The following is a 21792-nucleotide window of genomic DNA, read 5'->3' as shown; positions in this document are numbered from 1 at the left end:
AACTTGCTCATTTTGCATATGTCTCCTATGGTTAATCAGAAAATAAGGCCAAAACAATACCAAATGTATTGTTAAATTATTAAATATATCCCCACTACGTTGTTCTATTGCAGATTTGGAATCTAAATCAATATTTTTATACAGCCAGGCTTCATGAATAATCAAGAACAGAAATACATATTGACTTTAAATGTGAATACCATAAAATAATCTAAATGCATGGGGCTACAAGTCTCTCTGGTGTCAATGAGACATGTGGAAGATTAGTGACAGGGGTCATAATTTCAGCTATTTAGTATTATTAAATTCATCATTTTAACTTAAAAGGAATGCAAATAAATATCTCAGAGGAGCTTAATGCCTTTCTTTAAAATTGATGAGTTTTTAACTATATTTAATTTCAAGCACTAATATTTATTATGTTTTGAGGTTTCTATATCTTTAGGTCAGTGAAATATTGACTATACAGACTGTATTTTTTTTTTAATCTTAGGAGCGTTTTGATTCTTTAAAAGGAAAATAAAGCTTACCAATTAACCCCTGACAGGAGGTTCATTAGAAGCTTTGTAATCCTTTGCCAAGCCTTTTGTGTAGCCAAACTAGTCTAGTACTAAGGATTTACAAAGCTTAATCCAAACACTGGAGGAGGCCTGGAAGTAAGAATATTTGTTCAATTTTAAGACTTCTTACATTATCCTTTAAAAACAGAGAGACTTCGCAGATACAAACTGTAAGGTAATAAGACAAATCTGTATACCGGTACTTATAGGTCATCAGTAATAGAAAATAGTGCTGCTAATTGCCTGGCTTATTGACTCCTTTTCTAGTAGATGGTGCCTTTTATGTATTTTATATAACAGAATTTATGACAGGAAAATGGAGGAGAAAGAACTTTGCTTTTATTTCCAGCTGTCATCATGGCGCTGTAAACCAGTAGCTAGCCACTGTAATATTATAATATAATATATACTAACATATGTACATGGATGTAAAATTACGTTTTCCAACATGCTGAGGTCTTCCTTATACCTTTTAATTTATTTAGCTAGGAGGTTTATATTTCACTTTTTAGCCATTTACAATGGGCACTCAAGACAATTTACAGCAGAAAAACACCTGCATTCAGTTGCAGATAAAGAACAGAAGAAATGTTCACCTCTTGTGCTTTGTCCCCAGGTTGAATAAAACCTGGCAACCTTATTCTAAATCCTGTGCATACAGCAATAGTTGAGCACTTCTAACAGTTTCTCATAAAACTTCCTTGCTGGACTTCTTTTAGAAATTGACTGTTACAAAATCAGATTTCTGGAAAATGCAGATGGTATCTAATTATGTTCATGGAGTTGAACAGAGAAGGGTTTTTTTCAGTGAACCTAAATCTAAAATCTCTCAGTTGGTTAGAACCTGAACCAAAACCAAACCCTTAAAAACAAAAAGAGATAACCAGCTCAAAATAAGTGATTAATTAGTGAGGCACTCAAGAGGGCTGGTGAGGTCTTCTTTCTATTCCAGCAGTATTTGGGGAAGCTATAGTATTTCCCCATCCTGATCTGGATGCTCCAGGATAGCTTGCTGTTGTGAGATCCTGGAAGCTAAGCAGGGTTGGCCCTGGTTAGTATTTGGATGGGAAGCCATCAAGGAATACCAGGGTTGCTACACGGGGCAGACAATGGCAAACCACTTCTGAACGTCTCTTATCTTGAAAACCCTATGGGATCACCATAAGTCAGTTATGACTTGAAAGCAAAAAAAACAATATTTCCCAGTGAATCGTTTAAAAACAGGAGGAGGTAGGATTGCCAACTGTTTGAAGGGGAAACAGGGTTGCCAGGTCTTACCTGGACATCGGCGGGAACTTTTTCTGCATGGTTCTTTCCTAGGAAGATCTGTTTCCATAGGACGATGGTTTCCATAGAGTTTTTGGAGGCAATTGCTAGGCCGTCCCACGCGATGCTAGCACTTCCGGGGTAAACCAGTGTTCTGCCCCATTAATAGAGGCTTCATGGGCTGTGATTTCCCAGGTGATGTTATTTACCTTCATGCCATGAAAAGCTTCACCTGCCTATTTCAACACATTAAGATTCTTTTAAAAGAACAGGACATTTTTTCTTCAGGCTTGGCAACCACTGAGGATGAGCCGCAGGAGAGATTGGGAGGCAGGCCTTAGGACTGTTCATCTTCTTGGTGCTCAAGTAGGAGTTTACCCACTTACAGCAACAAGGACTCAGTGTGGAGGAGTCTTGAACTGAAGCTGGAAATTTCTTTGTTTCCTTGGTCCTCTGGTTACTCCCAGCTGCTTTTGTAACATATCTAAACAGACTACTTTTTTTCTGCTAGGTTTTTGGGGTTTCTTGAAAGAAAAGACAAAGACCTGAGGAGTAGGGGTAGGGTTCCCAGCTCCGGGTAGGGAAATTTCTGGAGATTTTGGGGGTGGAGCCTGAGGAGGGCTGGGTTTGGGGAGGGAGGGACTTCAGTGGGGTATAATGCCATAGAGTCCATCTTCCAAAGCGGCCATTTTCTCCAGGTGAACTAATCTCTGTCGCCTGGAGATCTGTTGTAATAGCGGGAGCTCTCCAGCCACTACCTGGAGGTTGGCAACCCTAAATAGGGGTAAAGGAGATGATACTCGAAAGGGAAGGAAAGTTGTGAGAAGGAAAGAAAAGGGAGCTTGGTTTGAAAGATGGGGTAAGATGTTGTTCATCTGTATTAAGATGATTATTATTTTTAAAAATCACTTGGTTATTTTGCCCAAGGCCTTGCTAGCTGGCTAGGCATAAAGCATAGACCACCTAAGAGGAAATGTGGCTTGTAGTAAAAATTGAGCTTCCTTTCCTGCCTATTTTACAAACCTTTCAGTTTTTAGATTTACCAACCCAATCTATATAATAGTTAAGGCAATTTGTGTATATGGGGTAGGGATCTCAATACTGCACTGTTCATTCAGGTAAAAATGTCCAATTTTATGGGCCTGCAAAGGGGTCGCCCCATCCTCCAGGCATCTGCGAGGTGAGCTGGCCATTGGTTTTCAGGTTCAGAAGTTCAGCGTTGCCAAGGACTGGCAGAAAGAGCCGACTGGCAGGCTGGCACCTCAAAGTCTGGGGGCTCCGTTCATATCTGGGGTGCATAGCATGATGTCCATGCAAATTAGTTTCCAAACTGAGGGAAAAGGCTTAAATGCAAGAGAAATAAGGCATGGAAAACATTTCTTTTGGTGGCAAATGACATCCTGTGAACAGTCCTTTATTGTAGGTATCAAGAATCTTATTTCAAGAGATGATTATGGTGCGGGGAAACAGTGTGGGGTTACGGTGTGGGAAAGCCTCTACTCGGGGTGACCTTCAGTTCGACAGCAGGTTTTTTTTTTGGGGGGGGGAGGTGACATTGGAGCCAGGCAAAGTTTTGACCACAGGAGCTGTCTGAAGGAGACTGCTCATCAGCACGGGTGAGGGAGTCTCCATCGGAAGCCTGGTGGTGAGAGCAGCTGTTGAAGACATTTCTTTTTAGTTGGAGGGTATATCCCTCCAGTCGAGGCTTGGTGAGCCCTGTCTTTTAAAAAAAAAACCCTTATACTTTATCCAGATTAACCCACTGAATGGTTGGTCAGACCAAGTTGGCTCCAATTACACAACCCCAACCTCAAAAGGGCCCTAACAAAACCAGTCCAAAAAAAAAAAAAAAGATAGAAAAATGGGAGAAAGCTGCAGTGCCAGGCATTTGAGGAAAGGCGAATAGCCGAACCCGAAAATGCCAAATAATTATTCAGCTTTTTCAGGAATTGCCTATTCAGTTCTGGGGAGATCCTCAGGTTTTGGTATTCGGTAAAACCAAAACCCAAATATTGCCAAAACAGCTAATTTCAGATTTATTTTTGGTTCGAATATATAGATATGCACAACCCTAGTGTTGGTTCTTTCCTACAAAGAGATGTATGCGCACACAGGCAGAATGCACATGTGTTCAGTATAACATGTGAAAAGGGCTTGAATCAAAATAATTGTCTTCATCCTGTTCAAGAAATGCTAGTATTTTGCTACATTAGCAAGAATCATAAATACACCCATAGAGGAAATAGTCATTTGTAGAAATCTCATCACTCTTCAAACATACACATTTTGACCCTAACCCTAACCCACGGTCCTGATAGATGGTTTTGCCATTGGTTTTATTAACCCAATCTATGTTTTCATTAAGCCAATTTATGCTTAACTTGCTTGTGGATGAGGCAGGGATTTGTATATATAGTAGAACTTTTGTTTGATTTTATAATTAATTATGTTGATCATATATTTTAAAGTGCTGTAAACTACTTGTTTCTTTTTATAACATGAATACTGCATATCCATTTATTAAACAAATAAAAATCCTGAGGGGCATCCAAAATGGTTTTGGAAATCTGACCTTTGTATAGGTAATATTACCAGTTTTGCCGGATTACTTAATTCTCAGCTAACGCAGTGGCTACCCAGTAACCTCAGCACTGTAACTTCTGTGTACACTTAGAAAATGCAGAACAGACACAGAATGACGTATAAGCAGGGCTGCCAAATATATGAGTGTGTGGGAGAGTGTATGTGTAACTTAGAATGAAATGGGGCAAACGCTACTTAGAGGGAGCTTTTTGTGAATAACAGAGCCTCACAGAACTTTGGTCCAAAGCTCCTGAATTCATGTAATCAGTTTTAGGATATTCAGGTTGTAGAGATTAGTCTTTATTTGTATAATAGTTTTCATTATAAATAGGATGACAAATGTTCCGTTGTGGTCTTTTTAAACCCTCCAGCTTACAGGTAGATAGTTTGTAAGGGTTGTTGTGAGGTAAAATATGAATTACTAATAGCCCTTCTCCTTTCAGGCCTGACGGTATAGGAACTGTAACAGTAGAAGAGAAGGAACGGTTTGAAGAAATCAAAGAGAGGCTGCGATTGTTATTGGAAAACCAGATCACACATTTTAGGTAATGACTGATGTTTTATCATCCAAACACAGAGCCAGTATACTGTATTTCAGCATACTGCAGTGGTAATTACTTGCATTAATAACAGGAACATGTGCAGAAAATTTAATACAGTCTATAAGCATTTAGATAACATTAGCAATCTTGATAACTATTCGTTGACAATTTAAACAGAGCTTCATTTTGGTTTTTCTATTAAAGGCTTCATTGTTGTAGCTTCACCATTGTCCAGTTGCGGCGAAAATGCACTATTAAGAAGAGTCAATATTAAGAAAATGCAGTCAGAAGTTGGGGAATATGAGGAGCTTGTATTGATCTTTATAAAATTTAGGATCAATGCTATTTCCCACTTCATAACCAAAACGGCAATGTCTTTTAACTATTTATTTCTGAAGAGCTGTTTTTGTTATTCACTTTGAACCATGCAGATAGGGGCGAAAAGCAGAACCTGAAATATTGTCTATTAGCAATAACATCACATAATGTCCTTTCTAAGCTTTTAGCATTCCTTTACCTATCTGTTGATTGCCTACCCACTCCTAAGTTGAACCCATAAGAAGCTAGATTTTTAGATGGACAGCAACCATACTCCAGTTTACCACAAGGGCTTTTTATGTATGGCTGTTTCCCTTGCGGTCACCCCTCCATTGACTTCGGGTCTTTGTTTTGATTATGCATGCCATTTCCAACCATCAGAGGTCGCCTTGCTCTCCCCTTGCATTTCCCCAGGTTTTGCTCGTATTTTCAAATTCAAGATAAAACAGATCCCTGAAAATGTGTGCAAAACACGTAGAAATGAGCAGGGAGAGCGAGGTGACCTCTGACGGTCAGAAACGGCATGCATAATCAAAACAAAGACCCAAAGTCATCATCTGGCATCATTACAAGGCTAAAATGATCCAATTGGTTTAACATCACTCCAAAACTAAATGACTACAGAGAGCCACTGTAGTGTAGTGCTTAAGAGCGGTGGTTAGGAGCGGTGGACTCTAATCTGGAGAACCGGGTTTGATTCTCCACTCCTCTACAAGAGAGGCAGACTCTAATCTGGAGAACCAGATTGATTTCCCCACTCCTCGGCATGAAGCCAGCTGGGTGACCTTGGGCTAGTCACAACTCTCTTAGAGCTCTCTCAGCCCCACCTACCTCACTGGGTGTCTATTGTGGGGAGGGGAAAGGAAGGTGATTGTAAGCCGGTTTGATTCTTCCTTAAGTGATAGAGAAAGCTGGCATTTAAAAACCAACCCATTCTTCTTCTACATTGATCACTGAAAATGAAATTGTATATGTGCATTCCCCTATTATTCTGAGAGTGTACAATCCCATGCGAATCCATTATGTGCAGCTGTGTGCAGTACAAAGTATAATATCAAAGAATCATAGAATCATAGAGTTGAAAGGGGCCATACAGGCCATCTAATCCAACCCCCTGCTCAATGCAGAATCAACCTAGAGCATCCCTGACAAATGTTTGTCCAGCTGCTGCTTGAAGACTGCCAGTGAGGGGAGATCACCACCTCCCTAGGCAGCTGATTCCACTGCTGAACTACTCTTACTGTAAGCTCACCACCTCCCCAGGTAGCTGATTCCACTGTTGAACAACTCCTACTGTAAAAAAATGTTTTCCTAATATCCAGCCCCGTGGCGCAGAGTGGTAAGCTGCAGTACTGTAGTCAAAAGCTCTGCTCACGACCTGAGTTCAATCCCAACGTAAGTTGGTTTCAGGTAGCCGGCTCAAGGTTGACTCAGCCTTCCATCCTTCTGCAGTCGGTGAAATGAGTACCCAGCTTGCTGGGGGTAAAGGGAAGATGACTGGGGAAGGCAAAGGCAAACCAACCCGTAAACAAAGTCTGCCTAGTAAACGTCGGGATGTGACATCACCCCATGGGTCAGGAATGACCCGGTGCTTGCACAGGGGGCCTTTACCTTTAATATCCAGCCAGTACCTTTGCACCCATAATTTAAACCCATTATTGCGAGTAAGATGAAAAAGAAAATCAGTAGAATCTTTCAACTGCCATACCAGGATTTCAATTACTCTGTGACTTTCACATTTTAAGTATAATATTATGGAATTTCCAGCCTTGTTAAGGGGCGCTATCTTACAAACTCAGATCTTACTAATGGTTCTGGGTTCTCCATGTTAGGGTCTGAAATAAAGAAAGCTATTAGAAAGGGGCACATCTTTCCATGTAGTTGAGAAAGCATCCCTTTTGTCCTGTCAGTGTAAAGTTGTTAGTATAGCTGCACATGTGGAAAATCTTCAAAAGCTGTGTTTTTACCCTAGGTATTGCTTCCCATTTGGCCGGCCAGAAGGGGCATTAAAAGCCACATTATCGCTCCTGGAAAGGGTAAGTATAAGGGTGCTGAAAGGCTGGTGAAGAAATCCAGTTATCATACTTGGCTCTTTTTACTCAATAGACTGTATATAGTTTGAATTATATATTTGAGGTCCGAAGCATATTTTCCCCTCGTGTGAACTATAGATATATCCAGGAAACTAATGGTTATCGGATGCATACCTTTCGCTACTTTCTGGCTACTCCTTCATACAGAGTTTTAAAATGCAAATAGGAAAGTATAATTTCAGGTGTGGGCCTTGGGGGTCAAGCCCTTTAGTTTCAGAAGAACAATGAATAAGTCTGTTGCTATCTTTCTAGCCAAAAGAGGGATGTGAAGGGCATTGTGAGGGTAGGGGGGGGAAAAAATCAAGATGACACAACAAATCAGTGTTTCTTGTGTAAAGGTTTTGATGAAAGACATAGTTACTCCAGAACCTCAAGAGGAGGTAAAAGCCGTCATCCGTAAATGCTTAGAACAAGCTGCATTGATTAACTATACTCGACTATCAGAGTATGCCAAAATTGAAGGTAAGGTGATTTTATTTTTTAAATTAACCTTGGTATCATCGTTCAGTGAGAGGAATAGAACAACTGCCTTTAAAAAATGCAGGCTATATCATAACTATTCTTTTATTACAGGATAAATAAGTGAAGTGGTTTAATTGTCAATGTTTGTTAAAGACATCATTTAGGTGATACATTTCCCCTTTTTTAGCAGGTAAAAGGATTAGTTACTGTATAGGAGAGTACATATACTTGGCCAACAATATACCATTTTTATATATATATATATATATATATATATATATATATATATATATATATATATATATATATATATATATATATATATCACCATTTTGGAAAGCAAAAAACTGAGAGACACATAGTCGTTTTGGAACTGAAAAGGGAAATGCAGCTAATTGCTTGTGACAGTGAAGTTCAAGGAACAATAGAAATATCAGGAATTAAGAAATGTTTGAATGGTACTCATTCATTTTTAAGCCAACTCAAAGTATTTTCCTGGCTAATGTTTTTCTGCCTTCCCTTTGTGCATAGCGGATCTTGTCAAATCATTTGCCCTGTACTTGCATCAGATTTCATACTTGTCACTCTAAATTCACTACAGCTGATATTATTGACCTTTTGTGTTATGGAAGAATAACAACTAGTGACCAGAGACACATGTAGCCATCAAAAAGGCATTTTTAAAACTTTCTTGGAGATACGCTTTTGGCAGGAGACTTATAGATACAGATAGATCTTTACATCTTAATCGGTTTTCATTGCTACCTTGTTGGCTGCTCTGTAGTAATTTGAAACTTGATAAATGTCTTGCTGTGAGATGTAGAAACGGAATTGTGCACTGTGTATTTTGATTGTTCTGTCACGCGACAATGAAGCTTTATGAAACCTATGTTCTCATTCTCTTAGAATAATGCTATAGAAAACAATATCACCATTCAATTTCTTTTTTCCCTAGTCCTTGCTTATCAGAAGGACTGGATTATTGTGATATGTCACATATTTCCAGGGTCTGTACATTATACACCTCCTCTGTTTTTCAGTGTCGTCCCCCCCCCCCCGTTGACAATGCAAATTGTGTACCAGTGGTAATGAATTCATTGTTATGCATCCAGTGAGAAACGCTTAAGAATTGGGCACTAAAAGGATGTTTATCAACTCTTGACTTGGTAATGAGTGATGAAAATAGAGAAGGAACGCAGGTCTCTTGAGCGCTGTGCTATCAAGCATTTTATCAAAGTACTCTACTTCACAGAATGGTTTTAATTGGTGAACTCTGTTAAAAATTTCACTGTTTAAATATGCCTCATGAGGAAAAGGGAGAACTCCATTGCAAAGGTTATTGCTTTCCCCCCCCCCCTTTTGAATGGACACTGGGTTCCCAGGTCTCTGTATAACACTTACTAACTCTGTCGGTAAGCTTTGCTCTCTTCTTTCAGATATATCTATGCAAAAACAAACTTTATGATCTGTAAGTAAAAATGCATTCATTTCCCAAAATGCAGAACAGTTAGTCTGTACTTTCCTTTTGTGCCTCAATTCTTCTTGATTGTGTTAATTCTCTGCCCTCTTTTTGGCACTGTGACTTTTAGGTCTGGGAATACTTTGAAGCAACAAACCTTTGTTCAGTTTCCTTTTTTTTTTTTAAATTCCAGCTATTGTTTTCAGAGAAGTACTTCATCCCACACTACCTGCTCTCTTCTGCTTCTCTCCTTCCTTGTTCGTGGTTGGTGCAGCCACTTTTCTATGCTGCCTCTATAAAAAGTGGTTGCGTCAGTTTCAAAGCATGCTGGGATTGTTAATTCAAACAACCCAACATCCACAAGCTGCATGCCTCAGGTTTTCTCTCATGAGCATAGTCCGCTCACTATGAGTTCCTTTTTTTATTTTTATTTTAAATGACTATTGTCTGACCCATTTCTCTAGAGGAGGAGTCTATAATTTGGAAATGAAATGCCTCCTTCAGTCGAAACAGCCTGAGCACATGAAAATTAAGTTAAATAATTAGCAATGAGCCTGCTTGAGGCTATGTTTATGAAGAAATACCTGTGAAAGCCTTAGATACTGAAGGCTAAACTCCTTAGTATCTCGGAGCCTTAAATCAATAGAATTCTATTTCCTTCTGTTCATGATGTTCTGACCATTATGTTCCTGCAAACAATTCAGAATAAACCTTTAGAATCATGGTCACAATCTCTTTTGTGACTCATGAGCATGCTGAATGGTTAATCCAGTAAACCTCCAATTTTAAATCTCCTTTTTATTTTTATCCTGTGTGTATCCCAAAATACTCTACAGCTACTTTTCTTTTAAGCTAATGTAAAGTTTTCCTCTGACCTATGACCTATAACCTCTTTACCTCTGACCTAAGCCTCTTGCATGCCCAAATCCTCTTTTATAGGGAAAAAGAGAGAAATGTATGAGCATCCTGTCTTCTGCTTGGCCTCTCAAGTGATGGATTTAACCATTCGTGAGTACCTTCCGCCCTGCTCTCCATGCTGTCTTCACTCTTTTTCTGTTTTCATTACTTTCAGTACAATCCAGATACAAACCAACTCACTTTCCTTGCTTCAAGTCTTTTTAGCATTGGCTTGTCTGTTGCTTCTGTCTGTGAAAGTCCCAGTGTAAGAAGTCCAGTCACTTTTTTATCAGCCTAAAAACCAGGTTAGAAAAAAAATTAAGCTGTATTTGTTTGTGACAAACTCCAATTTGTCTGTAAGTTTTTTCAGTTCTTTCTGTCTGTGACCTGAATGCATTTTTACTTTGCTTCTGTGTAACCCCAATTTGTAAACACTTGTCACTGGTACACAATAAAAAAAGGTAGCAACTGCACGGGGGGGAACAATGAGTTAGTGGCCAGATAAAATACATCAGGAAAGAGCCATCCCCTTCTTTCCCTAATATGCATACAATGTTTAAAGTTCTGTGTACAGGACCACAGAAAAATGTCCTTGCTGTCTGTTAGATCTTACATGTCTCTTGTCTGTTATCTTTTCAATCAGAGTACTCTCCTAAATTTTTATTACTATTATTATTTTTAATACCAAGCTCTGAATCAGGTATTTTACATACATTTGTTTATTAGTCTAATAGCCAGTGTGTGTTCTCAGAGCTTAAACCAACACCAATATTCTTTGTGCGACATTAAATTTAACCTTGGCAGAAGAAGTCCTTTTTGATGATTCCCATGCTTCTGGGTGGTGGGAGAGATTGGGCAACTTTTTTCTTTTTGAATGTCATATATCACACATAACTGGGGGGCATTTTGATCCACTTGCTCATTAATCTTGCATATCTGTTCTTGTTTCTCTCTTTTCTCCTTGTTGCTTTCTTTCTCTTTCATATAGAGAATCAAAAGGATGCAGGTGAACAACTGTATATGCATTATAAATTGCTAGGATTGTTGAGTTTTTATGGATCTTTGTTTTCTTTCTTTTTTTGTAGCTCCTTAAGATATGTGCTCCTTATAAAGAGAGGCTGGAGTTGCAATAATACTTAAGGAGTTAATTTGTGCTGTCTTAACTCACATAACAGGCGTTCTCCTTCTTAGCGGATCTAGTAGAACAGAAATAGGGTACAACATTACTAGGTGATAAGACACATCCTAATCAAGAAAGTTGCTGAAAAAGAAAACAACTCAAACTCTCAAAACGTTTACAATCTGGCTTTTTGTTCAATGCACTATTTAATATCTAAACTAATTCTCATTTTTGTTTTTTGTATTTTCTGTTTTATGCCCTATTGGGGAAGACTGGTTTTTCTTGTTAATGTGTAACTAACAGTACAGTCAGACAGAAGTCATGTTCGTTGTAATTCTGTTTGTAGTGTGGTGATGTACTAAAATAACAATACAGTTCAGATAAATCATTAAAAGGCTGATGGAATTCTTAAGACATGCCACTTTTTCATGACTTCTACTTATAAGAAATCTTCATTTGAAATTTCTTAAGATCTGAACTGTTAATTTTATTTTTATTCCTGAGTCTTTTGTTTATGTTTTGTGAAAGCAAATTGTCTGGATTTTGAACTTGGATTGGGAGGGGGGACGTGGTTGAAAGAACAAAATAATAATTAAACAGCAAACTCTATTGGGGGTACATCAGGGCCATGCAGTGTGGCCCAGTATCTCTCTTATTTTTAATACAAGAATTCACAGATCATTTACACTAGTGTGAACTACTCTAGACTGGTGCCACCCAACTAAGGCTGCATCCACTTCTCATTGGATATGGCACTATAGCAGTCATTCATCTTTTGGGCTGTCTTTTCCACACAGGAAAATCCTGTTGCAAATTATTGCTATAGTGCAGTAATAGCTAGGGTTGCCAACCTCCAGGTGGTAACTGTGAAGAGAGGCAGTACAAGGCTCATAATTCAATCAAATATATATATATATATATATATATATATATATATATATATATATATATATATATATATATATATATATATATATATATATATATATATATATAAACAAGACAAGGCTTATTAAATGCTTTAAGTTCAATTTACTAGTGAAAAGGAGCAAGACAAAACAAAAAAGCACTCACTGGTGATGTGTTCAAATCCACACTTAAATGCCTTGCAGGGCTTAAAACTGAAATATACTAAGCTGGTAACAAGAAATTAAATGTTAAAGAATAGCCAACTAGGGCTTGTACAATTATAATGGGAACATATTGCACAGAGATTACAAATGAAAATACATTTGTATTCACATATAATGATCATGAAGAAACGAAAGAATGAGGGTTCATGGCTAGGTCTGTGGCAAGGACGCGTTTCAGGTAACCTTCATCAGCTTGCCGACCCGAGGATTATTAAAGGGACCACCGTGAACAAATTCAGCGTATTGCAGTAAATTTCCACTGCTTCGAACGTATGGGAAAACACCACAGAGGAGCTTTATGGATTTCAAGGCATTTCCAATGTAGTAGAAATATTCTAAAGGTTGGAAGCACCGGTCTGGTTTCCAAAAGTTTCTTCAAACCTCCAGGTGGTGGCTGCAAATCTCCCACTATTTCAGCTGATCTCCAGGCAGCAGAGATCAGTTTGCCTGGAGAAAATGGCCACTTTGGAAGGTGGACTCTATGGCATTGTACCCCACTGAAGTCCCTTCCTTCTCCAAACCCCACCGTCCCCAGGCTCCACCCCCAAAATCTCCAAGTATTTCCCAACCCAGAGCTGGCAACCCTCGTAATAGCACACTATCCAGTCAGGTGTGGATACAGCCTAAGATTAATCAGAATCTATCCATTTAATTGAACAGTGTGCCATCCCCTAAGAAAGCCCATAACAAACAGCCTAAGCAGCCTACACTGCTCTTTGCATAAACTGAAAAGTAGTTTGTACTACATTTGTAAGACATAACAAACACAAATCAAACACAGCAGTACTTGTCAGGTTCTCCAGCCAACCTGGGCAATTCGCAAAAAACCACTCGCTCAGACAGCCAAGTCAGAAGCAGGTAAACTTTATTGTAGAAGCATCAGGTACAGCTAAGGTAACTTGCAGGTTTTCAAAGCTGCTAATGGCGGGCCTGGTTACAGGATAATACTTAAGACATGGTTACATGATTACATCACAGGTGCGCATATTAACAGGCTTGGGGAAGGGATAGATAACAATGTCTGGTAGAGAGGAGAGCGAAGCAACCCAAAACAGACTGCAGCTTGTTAGCTGCTCAAGGCCAAGGCAGAGGGCAGGGGGAAACCGGGAGTGAGAACAGCAGAGCAACTATGTAAACACCTTGCAGGGCCTTAACTCATGTCAGGAGCCTGACTGCTTGTATGAGTCAGCTCCACCACGACTAGTATGGACAACTGAAGAAGAAACAAAAGACCACCTCTGACAGTACTCATGATTCCATGGAAATTTAAACAGAAATGTTTCCAGAAAGTATTTTGACATATCAAACATAAAGGAAGTCTGAATTATACCACCAGTGGAGTATTTGGAGGATTAAAGTCATGCCTACATAACATTCCTTCTAAAGTTGATAGACAGATTGTGGTTCCATTGACGCCTAATATGGATATCATACGATATAAAGTAGATTTTTTTTATATTTGCCTATAGAAATGTGGAGAACATTGTTGAATGAGAAAAGAATAGTTTTAAATTAGAAATGAATTTCAGCAGGGGGTTTTTAAGTACAGTTCTTGTGAAATGCCAGTGCACAACTATCCAAATAAGGTCATCATTAGAATGCCCTAACGATGCTAATTTTAATTATTTAAATATTGTTATTTTTGACCTACTGGTGAAGCACAGCATGTCCTCTGCTTTCAGTTGATGATTTGCTGTTGTTTGCACCGTGTTATGGTTTGTAGATCGGAGTATTCCTTGTTTGTGTATAGTCCTCATTTGGTTTGGTAAAAGAATGTCTTCAGTTTGGAGAAGTCAGGAGTAAGAAGGTGTTGATTAGCTGCAAATGACAACCTGCATGTTAAACGCACAAGGGAATTAAATATGGTGAAACAAATGATGAAGCTAAAATGTGGTTGTCTTACAACAAAACTAGTAATCAATCCAGCACCTAATTGATCTGTGGCCACCTATCTGTTTTGGGGGAAAAAGAGGCAATTATGGCCACTTCTCACACCTTTAGTAATCAGGGAAAAGGTGCAACCGGGTGGGGCTTCATAAATCTTGATCACCACTCCCCCTGTTTGTAAAGTAGGGAGTCAGTGTGTGGATGCAGTGGGTGAGAGAAGGTAGGGAATGAGGTCTTGCACATCACAGGGGTTGTCAAGGTATAGAGAAAAATCTTCATTAAAGAAATGCCCAGCTCAATTTAAACCCACAGTATCCAGTTATTTAAACCCACAGTATCCAGTTATGTATGCATTCTGTCCTCATGATGAATGATGCCAGTAGAGAGCCCGCATATTGTGTGAGCTCACAGCTAGCCAGGGCAGGCAGTTATGCTGAAGGCAAGCAAACAAAACTGGCACTTGCTGCCCTGCCAACTGGGGTCCGAATAGAGTGGTGGGATTGACTTCCAAGCCATATTTCCTGCCCCAAAGAAATGTGTGGAGACTTGCCCTCCCACAGCTGAAGGGGTGGTGGGAGAAATTCTGTTGGCTGAGGTTAAGCAACGGCAGAGGAGCCTCTGCCAGGCGGAGTATGGCTCAGGTATGTAGTAGAGACTGGAGACAGGTGAAGAGGGGAGCTTGAGCAGAAAGCAAAAGGTAAAGAAGCAGTATCAGAGAATAAGGGTGAAAAGAAGGAAAGGAAGCGAGAACTGAGGCTGAAGCATGGGGTTGACGGACAAGCAAAGAAAAACGAGGGAGCAAGAGGCTATGAGGGGAAAAGAAGGGTTAAATTACTGGTTTGCTTGTTTACACGTTACCTCAGAACCCAATATTCCCCTTCAGTTGAACTGACCCACTCAGCCTACAGGTGAAGAATCAGTTTTGGAGGATAAGCATATTCACTCTTTACATATTTTAAAAATTGCATCTTTGGAGGCACGTTCCCGCAACCCATGCAGTCTGTAGTGTAAACTTTTTCATAAGTCTCCACCTTTACAGCAGCAGCTGAGGTAATGTCTTCTCCCCAAAGATGGCTTGATGGAGCAAGGATGAGGTGGTGGAAGGTCAGAGGAGGAAAAACATATTCCCTGGCTGTCCCCTCTTCTTTACTGTTCCTGAATTTTTGAACGGGTGTAGCATTCATAAAAAATTTAACTTAGATTATTTTATACTTGATTCTAAATATAAGTTAATTATCTTGAAATCAAATGGATACACTGTCACAGGATTTGGTATACAATATACTTTTCAACTATCTTTGCCTCAACCAAGGAACCAACACCAATAACACAGCATGAGTAAATATGGACAGGGAGTAACTATGGACAGGGAGAAGCTTTTCTGCCTCTCTAACATTACTAGAACTCGGGGTCATCTGCTGAAACTGGAGAGTGAGAGATTCAAAACAGATTAAAGGAAGTATTTCTCCACACAATGCATAGTTAAATTGTGGAACTCCCTGCCCCAGGATGTGGTGATGGCTGCCAACTAGGAAGGCTTTAAGAGGGGAGTGGACATGTTCATGGAGGAGAGGGCTATCCATGGCTACTAGTCAAAATGGATACTAGTCATAATGTATACCTACGGTATTCTCTCCAGGACGAGAGGAGCATGCCTATTATCTTAGGTGCTGTGGAACACAGGCAGGACGGTGATGCTGCAGTTGTCTTGTTTGTGGGCTTCCTAGAGGCACCTGGTTGGTCATTGTGTGAACAGACTGCTGGACTTGATGGACCTTGGTCAGATCCAGCAGGGCCTTTTCTTGTGTTCTTATGTTCTATTCACTTAAAGAGTGAATAGTGATTTGTTAAAATTGTTTGTATTTCACATTTTCAAATGAGCCATTTGGCCAAAGCAGCTAACAGCATTCGAAACATTAAAACAATTAACCCCCCAAAAAGAACACCAGTTACAGTAAAAACACAACAAGACAACCAGAACAAAAGTCTCCGATTAGTGGCACAGATTAGAGAGAGAAAGACAGATTAAATAAACAAAGAGCCTGGCAAACTAGGGAACCTGCAGAGCTGCAGGAAACCTGGCTCCTGAACAACCATAGAGCAGGCAGGAAGAAAATACCATGGGAGAGGCCATTCAAAAGGCACAGAGCCACAACCAGAAAAGCTCTGCCCCTGGCCACCCACTCAGCACATTTCAGAAGTGGAGGAATTAAAGGAAGGGCCTTGGGGGAAGATTTTAATGAGCAGCCATATTCATATGATATAGGGATTATATAATGACATAGATTACTAAAAACCATTCAAGACAGAGTTGTTCCCTGTCATCAGCAACCATGGAGCACCTTTAGTACACGGAAGGAATATGAAACTGGCAATCCATGTCTATCTAGCTCTCTCACATTTGTATCCTACCCTTCCCCATAGTTTCCCCTCCTGTGAGATTCTCTCCTGAGAAAAGGAGAGTTCCTGGTCCAGGTTTTCCTGCTTCGTCGTCCCTGTCCCCAACTGCCTCCCCCCAGCCGCCACGAAAAATGAACTGGTGAGCAATTGAAAAGGTTGGCTTCTGCAGTCAACCTGAATCCAAGTAGAGCACAGTCAGCTGATGCAAGAAAATCTAAGAATAACATTAGAGGAGTGTTGGTTGGTTGATTTACTGGCAACCCACATTTGTCTAGCTCTCTCACATCAGCAAAGTTTGAAGCCTTCTCCAGCCTAAGGAGTTTTCCTACAATGAAACTGAAGGCTTCAGACTTCTACTGAATGCTGTGGCATGTAAGCACTGCCATGCTGGAGCACACCAATCATCCATCTAGTCCAGCATCCTGTTCTATATGTGACTTTGAGTACCTCAGCACAGCACTGGCCTGTAGAAGAAGAAGAGTTGGTTTTTATAGGCCGACTTTCTCTACCACTTAAGAAAGAATCAAACCGACTTACAATCACCTTCCTTTTCCCCGCCCCTTAACAGACACCCTGTGAGGTAGGCGGGACTGAGAGAGCTCTAGGAGAGCTGTGACTAGCCCAGGGTCATCCAACTGGCTTCATGTGTAGGAGCGAGGAAACCAACCCGGTTCTTCAGATTTGCATCCACCGCGCCTGTGGAGGAATGGGGAATCAAACCCGGTTCTCCAGATTAGACTCCTCAGTTCCAAACCACCGCTCTTAACCACAACACCACGCTGGCTCTCTGTAGGCAGGCTCGCCCTATTTGCATAATGTCTACTTAGCCACTATGATTTCTATGATTGTGGTGGCACTTTTGTGCGCCAATGCAATCATGTAAATCACAGTATCCACATAGACAGCCCCCACACGGAGGTGCTAATTCAGACAAACCAATCTGTGCATGAGCACAGTGCCCTTCCACAAGTCAATAATTCTCCCAAAGTAGTCACATGAAGGGGGTGGCACCAGCTAGCGTGAACCTGCTCTTAGGAAGCAAGGACTCCTGATTGTACATACACATAAATACAAAGAATACAAAGAAAGATTTTTAAAAATACTGTTAATATAACAAGAAGAATAGCCCTGGGATTTGGACTTTAACAAATAAAACATGAGTTGATATTCCAACTGTTATCCGCTGCCTTTTAACATAGCATGAAACAATCGCATCACAAGCCAGTGTTTGGCAGGAGCCATCTATATGCGCTTGCTGGCATCAGCAGGGAATCAGCAGGGGTATTTTAATTACTATTGTGGTACATGTTGCAGAGCTGCAGGGAAATATGCACAGATTCTCCCTGATCGCTTTTCAAAAACACTTTTTATTGCTGTTTTTACAATTCCTTTTTGTGTGTGTGTGTGCGTGTGGGGGGAAAAACCCTAGAGTGAGATGGAAAACCACAGTGGGTCAATTTGCTGACAACAGCACAATCAAATTTGTAGGTCATGCATTTTAGGTTATATTTTAAAAACAACTTGATAAGGCCAGCTGCTATGGCCACTTTGTTTTGTGCTGTTTCTCCCCTCCGCCCCACTTAATTCTCTTTCCCTTCCCCCCCCCCCGCTTTGGGCACGCACAGAGATAACACAGAACGCAACTGAAATTGCACAACCCAGGCACGTTTGACAGCTGCAGGATCTAAATGCCAATCAGCTCTGAAACACATTTCTCATGTGGGTTGCTGCAGGTGTCTAGGGCTGCGGCAACTGGCAGAAATGTGCAGCCGCGGGCAAGTTTAGTCGCTCAAACATATTTAAGGCTGGTGTAGAGCTAGATGACTGCAGGGTGCGCTGTGCAGCTCGGCTGTGTCTCATGGGTGCAACTGTCCTCTGGCTTTGGTACCCTTTGCAGAAATGTCTCTCTGTTACATGCCAATCATATTGTAACCGGATGGGAGCTGGTCAGATATGAATTGACTGCAGAAGTACTTTGGTGACATAACTGACTAAGGACTGGTAGATTTTTTTTCCTCAACGGTTGCTCCTCTTGGTAGAGGTCCCATTAGCTGTTAGTGTACATTGTTTAATTTAATGTTAGCATACCATTTGTTAAAGCCTGCCAAGAGTTCTCTGAATATGCTGCTCTAAAGAAGCACAAGCCAGCTGGCACCTAACAACATGGCGTAAATGCAAGTAAGAGCAAAGGGGATGTTCCCAGCCTGAAGGGGGGGTTAGGAAGCCGCATAAAGGCGGCTCCACCCTGGAATGCCTCTTGGGATTACGGCACACATCAGCCAGCAGGAGGCCGAGCCAGCGTCCCATGGCCATGTTACCACAGCAGTGCTGGGAGGCCAGCATCTGTACCCCAGTGCTGGTGTCTATGCCGGTTTGGCGGCACAAGTTCCAAGCAGCGCAGATGCCAGCGTGGGCCCTTCCACGCCTCCTAACAATTTTCACCCTCCCAGGTCAGAAATGGGCTGTCAGTCCTATGAAGGTGGCAGAACCATATTCCGTGTTGAGTTTTCCCTGAATGCTACAGTGCCCAGCCTAAAAGTAGAAAGGCAGAGGGAGCTTCCATTTTACAGTGCCTTTATTTCTTGTTTGAAGAGGCCCAGAAAACTGATTTGATAACTTAGTGGGTTTAGAAAGCAACTCTGAGCAGTTCCTCTCAGGATCCTACTCAGGTCTGTTCAAGGGGGGCTTCCTTCCAGGAATGGGTTCTTAGGAGGCACTGCTACTGAATTCAGAATTAGAAAATCCCTGGTCCACTTGCCCTCCTGCATCATGAAGAGAAAATGTAGAAGGCGGACAGCTTTTCTCTGCTGTGAAGCCCTTAAGGAAGCAAGAATTCCAACCAGAGACGCATATGGAAATATTAGACAGAACATGTGTTCTGAGGTCACCTCCCAGTTACGTTTGGAAGCAGAACTCATATATTTAACATAAGGCCAAAATGAATTGCTAGTCTAATCTCCCTTTCATCTCTTCTGTGAGAGAAGAAAAAATAGACCAAGATGTTTCAGAACATGAATTCTTAGGAAAGGAGAAATCTTAGGGAAAGGAAAAAGACAGACAAAAAAGATTTAGCTATAAATTTTGTAGGTAACCTCAACACACATCATATAGAAAACTGGGGGGAGGGATCAGTGCAGTTTTCCATTTCTTCATACTTTGTCTATTAATGATAATATTAACTTAGTTATTTTCTCCTTCTGGGGTGCTGCTATTAAGCCTACTGACTGATAGCTCTGTGCATGGACCTTTAATAACATTTGACACATACACCCTTTCTTTAGGCCAAACTAGGCATGATGGCAGGATGTCTGTGATTGGATCTCCCATCACATTTTGAATTTTGACTGGCCGCTGCCCAGGGTGGGTAAGTCAGAAAGTGGTGTTTAACCCTTCCCTTCCATCAAACTGCTTTCCCAGTTTAAATCACTCACCCTGCAGAAGAAAAGTTACACATAGGTATTTGTTTCCTGTAGGTTTCCCCCCACGGGTCACCTAGCAGCTTCAGGCACGAGGGGAAGTTAGATGCGAAGAAGAGAGGTGGGGGGAGATTTAAACTCCTCTTCCTCAATGCAGCAGCCCTGATTCAATTACATTCTCCTTCCATTCTCCCCACACCTGCATTAACAATTTAAATAATCTTTTATGAATCTCTTGCCATCATATCTAATGTATCCCTTTGCAACATGATTCAGGAAGGTTTTGATCATTATACAGAGATGAAACAAGAATCCATTAGAGGAGCAGGGAAAATCCTACCTGAGAAAGCTTACCACCTGACCTTGCTAAGTCACTCCAGATGGGTAGTCTTGGGGGGGGGGGAACAGAAATTCTCCTATTATTTTTTTTATTTGACTGATTTTCCACAAAGGCAACTTAACTACATTATTTATTTCTGCCTATTTTGCAAAGGTTTGAGGTTGGTATTATTATTATTATTATTATTATTACTTGCCCTCTATTATTACTACTATTATTGCCTGCCCAGGACCAGGCTAAGGGCGGGTAACAACCATAAAATCAACATAAATATATCCATAAAACAAGTAAAACAATAAAACATGCCATAAAATTTCTGACTATTAAAACCACCGATGGTACATAATACCGTTAACATTGCATGTGGTGTTTATCTTAAACACATCCTTACTATAGGCTCTGGTGAGTAGGGCTGTCGATTTGGTTCATCCCGAACCGAAAAACAGCCAAATTTCCCCCGATTCGGCCGTTTTCAGTTCGGATGGAACCAAATTAAAAAAAGACGGGAAAACAACAAGTCGAATTCGGCGAGCTTGGGGCGATTGCCAAATAAATTCAGCAAATTCGGGGGCTCCGAATCAGCAGCATAACCGTCAGTTAGTAAGCAACTAGCAGCATTCTCCCGCGGCCAATTGGTGGCCAAGCTGGGTGGTCTTCTGGCCAATCAGTCGCGGTTGAGTGCGTGAGCCCAGCTGCTGCACGGCCCGGGGAGAGAAAGAGGGAGTGTCTGTTTGTGTGAGAGAGAGATCCCCGTGGGGGGGGGTGCGTGTGCACATTTGCACCTTTCCATGGCTCTGGGGGGCAGGTTTGGAGGTAGAGGTCCCAAACTTTCAGTGTAGCTTGAAGGGACCCTTCTTTCAAGAACCCCCAAGTTTTGTGAAGATTGGGTCAGGGGGTCCCAAGTTATGGGGCCCGGAAGGGGTCCCCCATCTGCCCATTGCAATAAAGCCATTACAAACACATTCGCAGCTTTCCCCGGCTCCGGGGGGGGGCATTTTTTGAGGTGGAGGTCCCACATTTTCAGTGTAGCTTGAGGGGACCTCCCTTGCAAGAACCCCCAAGTTTTTTGAAGATTGGGTTGGGTGTCCCGAATTATGGGGCCCGGAAGGGGTCCTCCCACCCATCTGCCCATTGGAATACAGCCTTTAAAAACACATTTGCGTTGTGCCGTACCATTACCCCAGCCCGGGGGTCTGGTTGCCTCGGCAGTTGGGCCGTACCATTACCCCGGCCCAGGGGTCTGACTAAAAGGCAATTAATCCCGAGTTATGGGGTCCCCCCATCCACCCATTGGAATGAATGGGAGCAGGCAATCC

At 41.2% G+C, this 21792-nt stretch overlaps 1 protein-coding gene across 18 annotated transcripts in view; it reads left to right on the top strand.

The window, feature by feature from the left end:
• CADPS (calcium dependent secretion activator) overlaps positions 1 to 21792 on the top strand; it is a 460327-nt gene that overhangs the window by 313580 nt on the left and 124955 nt on the right. For 7 of the 18 annotated variants that reach the window (XM_056867190.1, XM_056867189.1, XM_056867199.1 and 4 more), the window contains 5 exons: positions 4853 to 4954; positions 7242 to 7305; positions 7701 to 7824; positions 10223 to 10291; positions 11169 to 11186. In XM_056867190.1, the coding sequence (XP_056723168.1) occupies positions 4853 to 4954; positions 7242 to 7305; positions 7701 to 7824; positions 10223 to 10291; positions 11169 to 11186 (377 nt within the window). The remainder of the gene's footprint in view (positions 1 to 4852; positions 4955 to 7241; positions 7306 to 7700; positions 7825 to 10222; positions 10292 to 11168; positions 11187 to 21792) is intronic. The other 11 variants (XM_056867183.1, XM_056867191.1, XM_056867195.1 and 8 more) reach the window with 3 other exon arrangements.

This window comes from Euleptes europaea, chromosome 1 (genome assembly GCF_029931775.1).
Source record: "Euleptes europaea isolate rEulEur1 chromosome 1, rEulEur1.hap1, whole genome shotgun sequence".
In the NCBI taxonomy this organism is placed as follows: domain Eukaryota; kingdom Metazoa; phylum Chordata; class Lepidosauria; order Squamata; family Sphaerodactylidae; genus Euleptes; species Euleptes europaea.
This window is presented reverse-complemented; position numbering and strand designations above follow the sequence as displayed.